The sequence below is a fragment of the Clarias gariepinus genome, chromosome 20 (genome assembly GCF_024256425.1).
Source record: "Clarias gariepinus isolate MV-2021 ecotype Netherlands chromosome 20, CGAR_prim_01v2, whole genome shotgun sequence".
Lineage (NCBI taxonomy): Eukaryota > Metazoa > Chordata > Actinopteri > Siluriformes > Clariidae > Clarias > Clarias gariepinus.
The window spans coordinates 19,555,044-19,570,517 of NC_071119.1; the positions used below are offsets into that span (position 1 = coordinate 19,555,044).

Consider the following 15,474-nt stretch of genomic DNA (forward strand, 5'->3'; position numbering starts at 1 on the left):
CTATCTATCTATCTATCTATCTATCTATCTATCTATCTATCCACCCATCAACCAATCCATTCATCCTGTCTCTCCTCTGTGATCGCTGTCTCTCCTGTCCATCTTATGTGATCTCTGTCTTTCCTGTCTCTTCTCTGTGATCGCTGTCTCTCCTGTCCATCTTATGTGATCTCTGTCTTTTCTGTCTCTCCTCTGTGATCGCTGTCTCTCCTGTCCATCTTATGTGATCTCTGTCTTTCCTGTCTCTCCTCTGTGATCGCTGTCTCTCCTGTCCATCTTATGTGATCTCTGTCTTTTCTGTCTCTCCTCTGTGATCGCTGTCTCTCCTGTCCATCTTATGTGATCTCTGTCTTTCCTGTCTCTCCTCTGTTATCGCTGTCTCACCTGTCCATCCTATGTGATCTCTGTCTTTCCTGTCTCTCCTCTGTGGTCACTGTCTCTCCTGTCCATCTTATGTGATCTCTGTCTTTCCTGTCTCTCCTCTGTGATCGCTGTTTCTCCTGTCCATCTTATGTGATCTCTGTCTTTCCTGTCTCTCCTCTGTTATCGCTGTCTCACCTGTCCATCCTATGTGATCTCTGTCTTTCCTGTCTCTCCTCTGTGGTCACTGTCTCTCCTGTCCATCTTATGTGATCTCTGTCTTTCCTGTCTCTCCTCTGTGATCGCTGTCTCTCCTCTGTTATCGCTGTCTCACATGTCCATCCTATGTGATCTCTGTCTTTCCTGTCTCTCCTCTGTGGTCGCTGTCTCTCCTGTTCATCATATGTGATCTTTGTCTATCCTGTCCCACCTCTGTGATCTCTGTCTCTCTTGTCCATCCTATGTGATCTCTGTCTTTCCTGTCCCACCTCTGTGATCTCTGTCTCTCCTGTCTATCCTATGTGATCCCTGTCTCTCCTGTCCATCTTATGTGATCTCTGTCTTTCCTGTCTCTCCTCTGTGATCGCTGTCTCTCCTCTGTGGTCGCTGGCTCTCCTGTCCATCCTATGTGATCTCTGTCTTTCCTGTCTCTCCTCTGTGATCGCTGTCTCTCCTGTCCATCTTATGTGATCTCTCTCTTTCCTGTCTCTCCTCTGTGATCGCTGTCTCTCCTCTGTGGTCGCTGTCTCTCCTGTCCATTCTATGTGATCTCTGTCTATCCTGTCTCTCGTTTGTGAACACTGTCTCCCTTTTGTGATTGCTGTCTCTCCTGTCTCTCCTTTATGATCGTTGTCTCTTCTGTCTCTCCTCTGTGATCCTCTGTCTTACAAGCAGCAGTCAATTCACTGCTTGTTGCTTACAGTTAGAAATTTAGTTTTTGAGCTTAATACATCAGTTTTACTTAAAACAAATTGTTTCTTCGCACCATTTCCCTGAAGCGTGTTCTCCTTACATCAGCACTTAGACTTTACGCTTTGTCACAGAATCTGATTTCTGTTAACAACCCTCTCACTCGCTCACTCTCTCTCTCTAACTCTCTTTCTTTCTATGTCTCTCCGTATCTTTTGGTTTCTCCTTCTCTCCGTCGTTACAGCTGAGTAACTCTGCTTTTTTTTTTTTTTTTTTTGCAGCCTGAACCGTAAAATAAGATGGGATTTTTCTATCTCATAAGCTCCCTGGCATTTTACAGGAGCCTAAGATTAGTAAATAAGGTCTCATGTATAATTTGGTTGTGAACACAAATAGATGCACATTGGTGTGTGTGTGTGTGTGTGTGTGTGTGTGTTGTTTATAAATTTTTTATCAAGTCTATTGCTACATTTCGCGATGAGATATAAGATTAATTGCTGTAAAATTGTAAAACCAACAAACACCATCAAGTGCATCAATTTTGCAAAAATTAGTGGAAAAGTGGTCAATTCTTTTAACATAAATAAAACAATTAAGCAAGCACAGGTAGATATCCTTATCAAAATGTGCTATGATGGCACAATACTAATTGTGTGAAATTTTCTGCTGAAAGCTGATGGGCGAAAGTCCACCATGTTTCTGACTAACAAATGGCGGTAACTAAAAATCCATCAAAGCGACAAGGCACACCAAATTTCACCTTGAATTTTGTACAAAATAAGCTGAAAATGTTTTTTTTCCTCTGTCCCCAGCAGGTAAAGAAGAATCGGTGGCAACGTTCAAAGGAAATGAGTTTTTCTGCTATGACCTGTCCATGACCCCCATTCAGAGCAGCACGGACGAGATCACGCTGTCCTTCCGAACCCTGCAGCGGAACGGCCTCATGCTTCACACGGGCAAATCTGCCGATTACGTGAACCTGTCGCTGAAAAGTGGCGCCGTCTGGCTCGTCATCAACCTCGGCTCCGGCGCCTTCGAGGCGCTCGTCGAACCCGTCAACGGCAAGTTCAACGACAACGCCTGGCACGACGTCAAGGTCACGCGAAACCTGCGGCAGGTAAGAGATCGCGTCACAGCTTCGTCGAATAAGACATAATTCATAAGATAGAACTTTACAAGATAGACTTCCAGAAAGTAACTGTTTGGTTAGTTCATGTTAATATTGATAATTGTACAGTGCTGTGTCGAGTCTGTCTGCTTCCACAGTGCAGCCCACGTGTTTATTGAGTAACAGTCCATGCTCAGAGATCGTCTCAGGACCCTCAATATGTTTCATTGAAAACGCTCAAAGACTCATGCCTCTAATTTAGCGGTCGATGAAAATCAAAGACTGATACTTTGACAGATATACCTCCATGATAAGGCTTCATAATAAAATCCTCTGAGGCTCCACCCATGTGGACACATGGAGTAATTATAATTTTTTTAGCCTCTCATCCAAAGGAAAATTGAAAAGAAAGTTTTTTTGTTTGTTTTTTTTCAGTGCATACATCATCTTTATATACATTGTGGCTTTAGGTGCATTTTTATTGTGCTTACAACTCCTTTGAAAAAAAAAATATATATACAGTATATAAAATGTAATTTTGCTATGTTTTAATAGAACTACAAAGATATTTGAGAAATACCTGAGCAGAAACTTTTGACTTAGAGTAACCTAAGGAGTCTCATATATATATATATATATATATCCTTTTTGGTTTGTTTAATGCTTGTTTTTTTACATCCTCAATTATTCAGGCTGAACGCTCTTAACCTTGTATTTTTAAGTACTCCAAGCTCTCTTTATGTTCACAGTCAGTGCACTAAGAGAGAGAAAAAAACTCTTTATGATATTCATTTATATTTCATGCTATCATTTTAGAATCACTTACAGTATAAATTCAAGTCGGATAACTCGGTTGCAGTCATGTTGAAAAGTTAGTACTCACTTATAAATTTGTACGTTTTTGTGTTTCCATAAAAATCATCTGATCGTAGCAGGTCTCACTAAGCATGGTAAATGTTAAAGTCAATGACAGCACAATTAGAAGAAGACTGAACAAGTACAGTTTGTTTAAAAGGGTTGCCAGGATTAAGCCTTTTCTGTCTAAAAAGAACAAGGAAGCACGTAACAGGATAATGATTTGAAGCATACAAGTAAATATACATCAGAATGGCTAAAAAAATAAAAGAATCAAGTCTCTGGAATGGCCTAGTCAAAGTCCAGACCTCAACCCAATTAAAATGCTGTGGCAGGACCTTAAGAGAGCCGTACATATGTGATTGCCCCCCCCCAAAAAATCAACTAACTGAAGAAATGAAAAATGGACCAACATGATGTGAGAGAATTATGAAATCATACAGGAAAAGATTGCTCATGTTTTTTTTCCACCTTTTTTATTTTTGTTGTAAAATAAATAAATTGTTGAAGAATAATGGCACTATGTAAAACGTTATTTGTTGTTCATTCAAGGTTGTATTTGCCTAATACCTGTGATAATCAGATAATTTTTTTAATGGTTTTACAAAAAAAAAAAGAAAAAGAAGAAGAAGTATTAAACCTTTTGGAAGTGGCCGTATACTCAAATTAACATCACACTGCAAAAAGCACTTGGATTTAACCTTCAGTTGCACTTATAACCAACACTAAATTTAAGTTAGCACAGTTTTTTTTCCTCCTAAAAGTACGATTTGATGCAGCTGCACTAAAAAAAAAAGAGAAAAATCTAATAAAAAGTCTGAAATTTGTTTTTCATATTTCAAAGCTTTTAAGCATGCTTTGTTTTTAGGCACAAATTGTACATTTTACAATGCCCAATGCACATATTGTGTGTTGTAAAAACACAGTGAAATGCGAAAAATTAATCGACCACGGACCTGTTAGAAAGACTAAAGAAAATGCACATTAGGGGGTGAGTTCTTCTCATTAAAACATTTAAGAGGAACACAGTGATGAATAAATAAATGAGGAAAGAAAGAGGTAAATGACAAGACAAATAAATAAATGAATGAACAATGACACGGAAGTAAGAACAGGAAAAAGAAAGTTTGAAGCAAGAAAGGAAGGAAGGAACAAGAAAACAAGTAAATAAGTGAACACGAACGAAAAAAAGAACACAAATGAAAAATTAACAAATGCAAAAAGAATGCATAAATAGCTAAGCAACAGATGCAGAAAGTATAATTAAAACACAAAGAAGCAAATGAATTACCGAGCAAAAAATAAAGAATGAAGAAGAAAAAAGAAAAGGAAATGAGAACAGACAAATCAATAAAAAAAGAAAAAAATGAAGGAGGAGATGCAAACAATGTAATGAGTGAAATAACAATACTGTACAATAAGAGGAAGAAAAGAAGAAAAAAATGAGATTAGACAGAACAAAGGAGGAAAAAAAAGGAGGGAGCAAAGAAGGAAGGAAATGAGGACAAATAAATAAACATAAAAGAATGTTAGTAAGAAGGAAAGTAAGCAAAAAACATGAAATGAGAAAGAAAATTATTTAAAAAAGTAAGGAAGAAATAGTCAGACAAAAATAAGCAAAGAAACAAAAAAAAGAAAGAAAGATGGGGAGAAAAAAAGCCAGAAGGACAATAAGAAAGGAAAAGGAAGCAAATAACACAAACATGAATTAACAAATAAACATGTAAAAATCAGGATGGATGGATGGATGGATGAATGGATAGATGGATAGATGGATAGATGGATGGATGGATGAATCAAATACAAACAAACAAGCAAACCAGGATTAATGGAGACCTCTTCCTTCTGTATTTTATTCTATTACATTTTAAATCACAGTATCCTAATTTCACTCTTGATCTTTTTGCAGAATGTCAATTATTAATTCTTATTCAGAAGTAGGAAAGAAAAACCCGACTGGCCACATGATTAGAATTTGGATGATCAGAATAAAGCGCCCTTTCTCACTGAAGCAATCCAGTCATAGTGCAGTGTACCTCTGACTTGGCAGAGAACGCTAGCTGGGAGCTGCCAATAGCATGCAAAAAAAAAAAAAAAAAAGTGTAAAGGTTTAAAAATGCCTGGTGAATCACCAGAAGATGAGGAAGTGTAACGCCCTCAGGCTTATCAAAGGGATGCATTTAAAATCTTTGAGCAGAAGAATGACTCGTTTTTTTACCATATTAGTGGAGAACAGAGACCTCTGTGGAACCTCCACCCTGGAACATGATGTGTATTAGAAGTCGAGTTCTTAATTTGATGAGATATGATGCTGAGATCTTCAAGCAGCAAAAAGCATGAAAAATCTCATGAGGGGAAAAAAAGTAATCAAGTCTCAAAGTCAGGATGCAGCGTCAGACTTTCATTCAACTTTAATAAATGGGTTGAGCAAGCCCACATGCCTGGAATGTGAAACACACACATAAGCGCACGGATACTCACAGTGAATAGAAGATAGTTACCCGTTTGCCAATTGGCGGTCGTAGATAACAGCAGAGAGATGCAGTCAATTTCACCAGTGATTGGCTTGCTCACGCTTCATGCATTGGCCTGTTTTGGTAATTGTAATTGGAATGAATGGCTTGTCAGCCCTAATAATAGCCATTGTAATTGTTTGCTATTGCGAAAAAGGCGCAGGGAGAAAACAACAGAGAGAGCGAGAGAGTCGAAAGGAGAGAAAAAATAATAAATCTTTTGTCCAAACATGATTACATTTACTCTGCTTCTTTCTGTTTTTTATTATACGGCAGCTGAATTATGACAAATCGCACGGAGAAAAACAAAGAAACGGCAAGAGAAAAGAAGAGAGTTTGACATTATTAAAGTGTGCCTTCTGGAAAAGATAACAAGGACTTTATTAGCTAGCTCATGAAAATGAAGAAATTAACTGGTATAAAGTGATAGGATGTAACTTTGGGGGACATTGGAATTCTTTGAGAAAAATGTGTTATTTTAGGAAACTTGCAAAAGTATACACCCACTCACTCAATCACTCACTCACTCATCGGCGATATCGCTGTATTCTGTAACCAGGATTGCGGCGGACCTGAAGCCTATCCCAGGAGACTTAGAACATGAGGTGAGGTACACCCTGGACGAGGTGCCAATCCATTACAGGGCACACACATACACTATGGGCAATGTTGGAACACCAATTAGCCTATTGAATCTTATCAATTCAATTCAGTTTTATTGGTATAGCGCTTTTAACAGTTGTCATAGTCGCAAAGCAGCTTTACACATTCTGCATGTCTTTGTAGTGTGAGAGGAACCAGAGTACATGGAGGAAACCCACCAAGTACGGGGAGAACATGCAAACTCCATGCACACAGATCCCAAGGAGGGAATCCGGGAACCCGGACCCAGGAGGTGCAAGGCGACAGGGTTAACCACTAAATTTTCACGCCATCAGAAGTGTATACTATATAGGCAGAAGTTAGTTGACATCATGTCCATATCTCAGCCGTGCTAAGATAGCAGAATGTACACAATTGTATAGAATGTCCTTGTTTGCTGTAGCAATAAAGCAAACTCTATGAAGCCAAAATTTGCCGAATTTGGGGTATAACTAGAAGTGGCCTGAGCTCACTAATGTACTTGTTGCTGAATCATCACAGCTATACTCTAACATCTAGTGGAAAGCCTTTTCTGAAGAGTGGAGGCTGTTAAAACAAAGCAGAGCAAGCAAAGCAAATTGTTTGACTCAAGGTCTACATTGGGTTTTACATTTGACCGATGGGCTGGGCGAATGTTGGGGTTGGGGTGAAGATTTAACGACACCCCAAATAAATTACATGTGACACTTAATATTCAGATTTTGTGGAAGCAGTGTTGTTGACACCCTTTCTTGCCAGTGTATCAAAGTTTGGTGTCAGTTTAGTTGTAGAAGATCTCAGGACGGATCTCAGGTATCAAAGTTAACTTTGATCTGCGGAATGCTGTTCATCTCACTGAACGCCTGCTCTCACACATGTCAGTAGAGCCAAACAACTTCAGCATCTTCTGTGCCGTCTTCCAGATGTTTAGTCTAGTGAAGCATAAAACTTATACAGTTTCAGGGAGTTATACTTCTCCTTTAAGACAGAGTCACAAGATCTTTTAGTTCCAATTGCAGCTCCGGTGATGCTGTTACAGAGTCCAGTCGCAGGGGACATGACCAGCTAAAGTGACTTCTCAATTTTTTTTTTTAAAAATCAGAGAATCCCCTCTCCTCTACAGAGAAAGGCTTGGTGCTTGACTCCTGTATAGTATTCAGAAAAAAAATAGCTGTGACTGTTGTAAATCGAAAGCTAACCTCTGAGCAGTAGCCGTCCATTCTTGCGTTGACTGGTTGCAGCGTAGTTGGCATGCTTGGTGAAAAAGTGGAGATAGATATTGTATTCTTTAAAAACTGAAACGTTTTTTGGCAAATAAGACTTATGGCCTTTGATGGGACTATTGACAAAAATATTTAAAAAATAAAAAATATTTTTAAAATGGCACTCACTTTCAATCCTCTCTTTTCTTTGGTCCATTCATTGTTAAAGTAGAGGTCAATTCAATAGCAAGCATGAAGAATGGATATCTGTGTGTAGAGAGAGTAGACCTACCTTTGGCAAAGATCAGTAATGTTTGGAGTGAGCCATCTAGTGGAATCTGCCAGGTTTTGCAGGAAAATGGTGAAAGATTAAACAGCCTAACTGGCCATCTGTGACCCACAGGCCATAGTTTGCCCAATAGTGCTATCAAAGCAAAGGGGTTACTAATTCTGGAATGAGATGTTTATTATGAATGTTTATTAGGGATGTGATGGCTGGCTTCCACAAAATTTTGGCTATACTATGTGCATTCGAAAATGTAAGCAAATACTCATGAATTAATCAGTATGCATTATACTCTGAGACTATGTTTGGCCCTTTGTAAAAGATGAAATTAAGAATCTGGTGTATTATGAGTGTTAAGATCCTTAATATTGATGCATTTGGTGCAATATTTGGTCCAGTGATAGTTACTGGTGTTGAAATGTAAAAACAGTGTGGATAGGACATTGGAGTTTTGGTTTTGGCTGAGGTTTGGAACTTTATTATACTGATCATTTGGCTGTTTTGTCATGCAGACTGGGCAACACTTAAAACTATACATAGATAAGCTAAAACAATAAAACCCAGGATTTGGGTTCCTGGCTCATAGGTGTGGCTCAGAAGGGGTTCTGGGGGTGTGCCATGGTGACTGCCACCAGGGCGTCAGTGGTAGATCCTTTTGATGCTGTAGGGTACGTGGTGGGGCCTCTGTGCATTGGACTCTTTTTTCAGGGCATCCCATGGTTGCTTGATCAGATAGCGATCTGGAAAATTTGCAAGCAGGGTTGGTCTATTGCTCCAGCAGGCATGGGTGAGCCTTGGGTGTTCGTAATGTTGGTGATCAGTGTTGTTCAGTACACTTGGCAGTGGTGGTAATGTTGTTGGGTTGTACAATGTTTTTAAGATTGTTTATCATCATCTAATGGCACTAATAATAAAAAATAAAAAAAAAAGGTGCCCACTCACTGCACAGACCGAACTTGGAGTAAAACATGGCACTAAACAAATTTGGACGTCACTTCCAGGAGACCAATTACCAACACGGACCTGGGAGATTTTGGCATCCTCAGATGAGGTGTAGCTGTGTAGTTGTTCTGAATTTGTCTCTGAGTCTTTATATTCGTTTAAACAAAGAGAAGTGCGTGTAGCCACAAATTAAAAAGGGCAGAAGGATGAGTAAACTCTGAAGTCAGAGTTTTTGGAGAGGAAGCTGTTGTTCAGCTAATGACCCTAATCTCGGGAACGTTCCCCCACTGCTTCCTGTTGCAGCAGAAACATCACAGCATGGCCATGGCAGCATGACAGCAGCACTGCCGGGAGAGTATGCCTGGGTTCTGTTATCTCTTTTAATCGCTCAAACAAGAGTGCACACATGCACACACACACACATGCACATACACACACAGCAGGGGTCAGAGGCGTTTGCCACCAGTCCTTGTTTGTTCACTGGAGTGAAACTGGCTTAATGAGTTTTTGAATCCAACGTGTTTTAAATTTGCGGCCAAGAGTAATTCTACATACAAAAACGCATAAACGAAGAAAACACACACAAATGCATGAACAGATGCACACTCTCACATGGACACCTCACAAAGGCACTTACGGTGCAAGGACTTAGTTAGACCGATTTCGGTTCCATGTAGAAGAAACCCATTCATAGAGTAAGCTTTAAATCTTTTAATGTTTTGCTTTGTACCTGCATAATAAATAGCTAATTAAATGATCAGTGATTTATGATTAACACAATTACACACCTGTGATTCATGTCTCGACTCTGACTTTAAAGGTTCTGATTCAGTACTTGACTTTGATTGCAAAGTTAATGACTCTTGACTTGACTGTGATTTGGAACTTATACTTTGAGTTCAAAGCTAAAGCTTAAAGAAGTCATGCTTCAACTAATCTTCAAAGCCTACATTTGTGATTCAACTCTGACTTCAAAGCTTGCGTTTTTGAATCGACTCTGATTCATCCCTAGCTCCAAAACGTATGATTTGCGACTAGTGATTCATCACTTGAGCTTGCCTTTAAATCTAATCTAATTAAGGTCATGATTAATCATTTGACTCTGCTTTAAAGCTAATTTTCTGTGACACACATCTGGCATTAAAGGTTATAATTTGTGACTTGACTGACTTTAAAAGCATAGAGGAAAATAGACCATAGACATAGAGTTGTGACTCAACTCAAAGAACAAAGCTTGACTTGACTCAAAAATGATGGTTTGACCTTAAAAATCTATGATTTGTGAAATAGCTCTGGTTTGAAAACATGACTTCACTCCGACTTCAAAGCTTAGGGCAGAAGTCGACAACAAATCATTCGATTTGTGACTCGACACTGGCGTTTGAGTTTTTGAGTCATCATTTGACTTTGGCAGGCGGCACGGTGGCTTAGCCTTTAGCACTGTAGCCTCACACCTCTCCAGGGTTGAGGGTTTGATTCCCACTTCGAATCTGTGTGCATGGAGTTTGCATGTTCTCCCCGTGCTTGTTGGGTTTCTCCCGGGTACTCCGGTTTCCTCCCACAGTCCAAAGACATGCAGATCAGGTTAATTGGTGTTCCCAAATTGCCCTGTAGTGTGTGGTGTGTGCATGTGTGCCCTGTGTTGGATTGGCACCCAGTCCAGGGTGTACCGCGCATTGTGCCAGAGGTTTACTGGGTTAAATCCTTTATACAGTAGGACAAGCAGCATGGAAGATAAATCCATAAATGAATAAATGAATGCATTTGACTTTGGATTGAAAGGTTACAGTATGTCCTTGCCTCTCACTTTAAAGAAGATTACCTATTTGTGACCTGATTCTGACATGACTCCTGATGTTAAATCTAAGTATGTTACAAATGTTTTATACATGATTTATGATTCCAAAGCACATCATTTAACTCTGACTTTAAGGATTATAGTTTGTTACTCAAATCATTAAATTATGACCGTCTGACTCTGATTGTAACGCTCATGATTCATCATTGAATCTGATTTTAGTGCTTATGATTCATGATTTGACCCTGCCTCAAAAGCTTTTGATTATTACCTTGATTTTCCTTCCAAAACATTCGTCCTGTGACACACGTTCAACATCCAAGCCTGTTATTTGTGACTCAACTCTGACATCAAAGCAACCTGACTCTGACTCCAAAGCTTCCGATCAGTGACTTGACTCTGAATGTAAATGTGTAATGATTCATACCTTGACTCTGACTTAAGAGCCTTTGATCTGTGACTTGGCTCTATTTTTAAAGCTTATGATTCATCACTTTGGTCTGAATACAAAGCTTATGATTCATCACTTTAGTCTGACTTTAAAGCTTATGATTTATGATTTTACTCTGCCTTTAAATCCCTGCCTCATCACTAGACTTGCTTTAATGCTTATGCTTTGTGACAAGCGTCTGACTTCAAAGCCTGTTATTTGTAACTTAAATCTGACTTCAAAGCAGATGATTCGTGGCATCGACTTTCTGTTTGATTTTGTTTAAACTCGCCTCTGACTCAGTTCAGAGTTTATGATATAGAGTCTGGCTTTAACTCATACGAGTGTGTAAGTCCAAGATGAGTTTAGTAACTCAGGACAGTCAGGCAAGATTACACCTTAGGACTCGACAAACGATTCATTAAACACCTCGCTGGTTTTTATGTACACTGTGTTAAAATGGTGTTTCTGTATGCATGGGATAGAGCACGGGATGTGTGTACTGTATGTGCGGTTGTTCATCTGTGTGTTTGTGTGTGACTAGCGAATCTCAAAAGTGCTAGAAATATTGCTTCCCTGACATTTCTATCTTTATAGCATGAACAAGCGTGACAAACACATGTGTGAATTTCCAAATCAACAAATCGCTCTGAACTGTTCTCAAAAAGCTGTCAACGCAGCCGCCGCTGTGTGTGTTCTCATATAATTTTGCGAGTGGGTGTGCTAGTGTGTGAATTTGGCAGGAAGCAGAACAGAGTAAGGGAATGCTTGAAAAAGGAGGAGGAAAATAAATAATAAAGGATATATATAAAAAAAAAAAAAGGTTTTGATTGGCTTCAGACAGAGCGAGAGCTCCCCTTTGTGGTTAAATGGATCATAACACCAGTTTGAGTTGAACGTCACATACAATATGATGTCATGTTATTGTGCGTGTGCGAGTGTGTGTGTCATAATGTGCATACATGTTACAAAGGACAGAGGTGTCAGCAATCATCCGCGTGTCATTTGTCTTCTGTAAAGGACGTCTGTAAGGAAAAGAAATGAGACATAGTGCATTCACACTGGTTTTTGACTCAGTAGTTATTATAATCCATCGATTGCTTATGATAAACTTTCAACATCTGTCTCACATAAGCAGTAAATGTTCACACGTCATATTTTCATGCATCTTAAATGCTCCTTAATGTGCGTTAAACCTTCATATGAGGCGTTAACTGTTACTGCGACAAATAAATTTAATACGAAACATGGGAACCCCAAAACAGGGGGAAAGATATGCTAGTTAAAGTAATGCTAAAACATAATTATAATGTTGTTTGGGTATCTATGATATTCAAAAACAATAATGATTTCATTTTAATGTACAGTATATAATACAGTTATGATATGAATTAATAAGTTTATATATATATATATATATATATATATATATATATATATATATATATATATATATATATATATATATAATACAGTTAGGTCCATAAGTGTTTGGACAGTGTCACAATTTTTGTATTTTTACCTGTGTACATCATCCTAGTGGGTTTGAAATAATATTAATAATAATAATAATAATAATAATAATAATATAAAGTAATCAAAGTGCAGATTTTCAGCTTAAATTTTAAGGGATTTAAGGAAAACATTTAGAAAATACACCTATTTATTTTTCCCTGATTTTCTCCCTAATATTTTAGTTGTTTCCAATTCCTCCCTGTCACTAGGGGGCTCCCACATTAAGCTCCTACTACCACTCAGTCAGGGGGGCTGCAGACTATCACGTGTTTCCTCCGACCCACATGATGTCACCCACCGCATCTTTTCGAACTGCTCACTCACACATTGTAAGGGGTGGCGTAACACACTAGGAGGACAGAGCTATTCACCCCTCGAGCTCACAGACGTCCTTGATTGGCTGTAGACCCGTCATCAATGCGGGAGCACGAAGTACCTCTCATCCATCCCCTGTAAGAGAGCTCGGCCTCCGGCTGCGAGAGGTTACAGCATCACCCGGGGATCGAACTCGCGATATCCGGATGATGGGGCGAGCACTTTACCACTGCGCCACTCGGAGGCCCACCTATTTATTAAAATTTTTCACTCAATAGTCCTGATGCAATATTAACTTGTACAAAGATGACTGGAAGAGAAGAGGACATGAAAGAACAAAAAGGGTCCATGATCCAAATCACACCTGGTTATCTGTCAAACATGGTGGAGGCAGTGTCAAGGCCATGGGTATGTCAGTGAGGTTCCTTGATGTTGTGACTACTGAAAGAAGTAAAGTAGGAGTGTATAGAGCTCTAGTCTTAAGTCAAATCCTCAGGCAAAACTTATAGGACAGAACTTACCCAATACAGATGCATAATGACCCAAAACATACGGTGAAAACACCCCAGGAGGCAAATAAATGGAATGTTCTTAAATGGGCAAGTGAGTCACCTGACTTCAACTCAGTAGAGCATGCTTTTTACTCCCAAGGCAGAAAGACCAACAAACAAGCAGCAGCTGAAGGTGACTGCAGTAAGGCCTTGCTACAGTAAAATACCTCCATGACTGATTTCCAGATTTTTAGCCGGTCATTGATCAAATATAAAAACTAATCCTGATATTTATGGCTGTGAACTTTCAAGGATTTTATTATTGACGGTGTACAAACAAAACAACAACAACAAAAAAATGCAAATGTCCAAATACTTATGGACCTGACTGTATACTGTATCTGACCCTACAAATGCTACCAACACGAGAGCCAATAAAAGATTTAGGACTGAACAATTCTCCAACTGAACAATTTTCAAAAACTCCACACAAAAGTTCACACCGGTGGTACATATTGTCTTCTATTGATTTTTCCGTAGAGGCTTTTAGCCCAGCGGTACTCCAGTTTATTTGAGCGGCAGCAAATATCAAACCAGTAAATAGCCTAGCAACGAATACTGTAAGTATGTGAGATGTGTACTTTCATATCAAACAACACTTCTATTATTGGTTATCTAAGTTATCTAATTTATTATTATTATTTTTTTGGGACGCTCGAAAGACTATGACGTCAGTTTCGACTAAATAATTTATATAAATGGAAAATTTCACTGACGATGAAATGTTGTTTTTGTTCTCTTATTTCTGCTTGCTTTGCATCTCTGCAATCCCTGATGAATCAGAGAGAGAGAGAGAGAATTGGGTGTATGCTTCTATCGCATTTTGTTTAATCCTCTCATACAATATAATGCCACCAGTTTAGCATTCATCATAATGTCAGGTATGAATAATTAAGTGAAGAGTCTTTGTTTTGATAAAAATAAATAAATAAATAAATAAATAAATAAATAATTCTGGTTTCGAGTTTTATCAGAAATTACCTACAGCAAGCAAATGTTTGTCCATGTGGGTGAATGTAGTAAAAATCAGCACATTTACACAAGGAAATCTTCATGCACTGTACTATAGTTTATTATTTACATTACAGCATTTGGGCCCTTGAGTAAGGCCCTTAACCCTCAATTGCTCAGATGTACACTGAGATAAAAATGTCTGAATATGTCACTGATAAAACATCAGTTGAGGGTAAAGCGCCTTACTCAAGGGCCCAACAGGGGCAACTTGGTCACACAGGGGTTTAAACCTGGGACCTTCTGATCAGTAGTCCAACCTTAACCACTGAGCTACCGCTGCCCTACAGTTATTATATTATCACTGTACTGCTGAATTCTCCAATCTGATTGGTCGGAAATAGATACGGAAATTCTAATAGGTTAGGAAAATTCACTTCCCCAAGGGGTGTTTGGAGGGCAGTCCATTTATAGCTTCAGACACTAAAACAGCATGTTTGGCAAAGGAGTGAAACAGAAAGAAATTCAAGCAGCCAGAATGCAGGATCGAGTTGTATTTCAGCTGGAAAATTAAAGAAACATTTTAGAAAACTCTAAGTAATAACTAAATAATAATTCCAAATAATAACTTGTTTTGGCTGCATTCCACATGTAAATAAGTATGATTTTTGATGGATAAAATTTTTTTACAATCATTTTTTAAAAAACAAAGGAAAAAATCTTTGCGTTAAAAAATGTTGTAGCATAAAAAAAAAAGATCTAAAATTGGTTTAAAAAAAATTCCTAAATTGATTACTTTCCCGTAACAGCATGCGGCATCGTGTTTTATTCCTCACATAACACATAATTGTATTATATCAGAGTTTATTAGTGTAAAGTGAGTATAACATGGAATTGCAAAGCGAATACAGCTAATCGTCTCCGTGTGTGGGTGTGTGTTGTAATATTAAATACTAATTAGAGAGAGAGAGAGAGATCATGTTTCTGTAATATAATCTCAAAGGTTTTATACTAGGAATATGTATTTTACAATTGTATTTTAGGTTTCATTACTGCTTCGGGGATAGTATTTGTACACTATGTACAAAATATTGTCCTTTATTTATTTATCAATTAAT

At 38.4% G+C, this 15,474-nt stretch overlaps 1 protein-coding gene across 2 annotated transcripts in view; it reads left to right on the forward strand.

Moving 5' to 3' along the window:
• nrxn2b (neurexin 2b) overlaps positions 1–15,474 on the forward strand; it is a 703,577-nt gene that overhangs the window by 310,787 nt on the left and 377,316 nt on the right. The window contains exon 6 of one of the 2 annotated variants that reach the window (XM_053479498.1): positions 2,082–2,386. In XM_053479498.1, coding sequence (XP_053335473.1) covers positions 2,082–2,386 — 305 coding nt within the window. The remainder of the gene's footprint in view (positions 1–2,081; positions 2,387–15,474) is intronic. The other variant, XM_053479499.1, reaches the window with a different exon arrangement.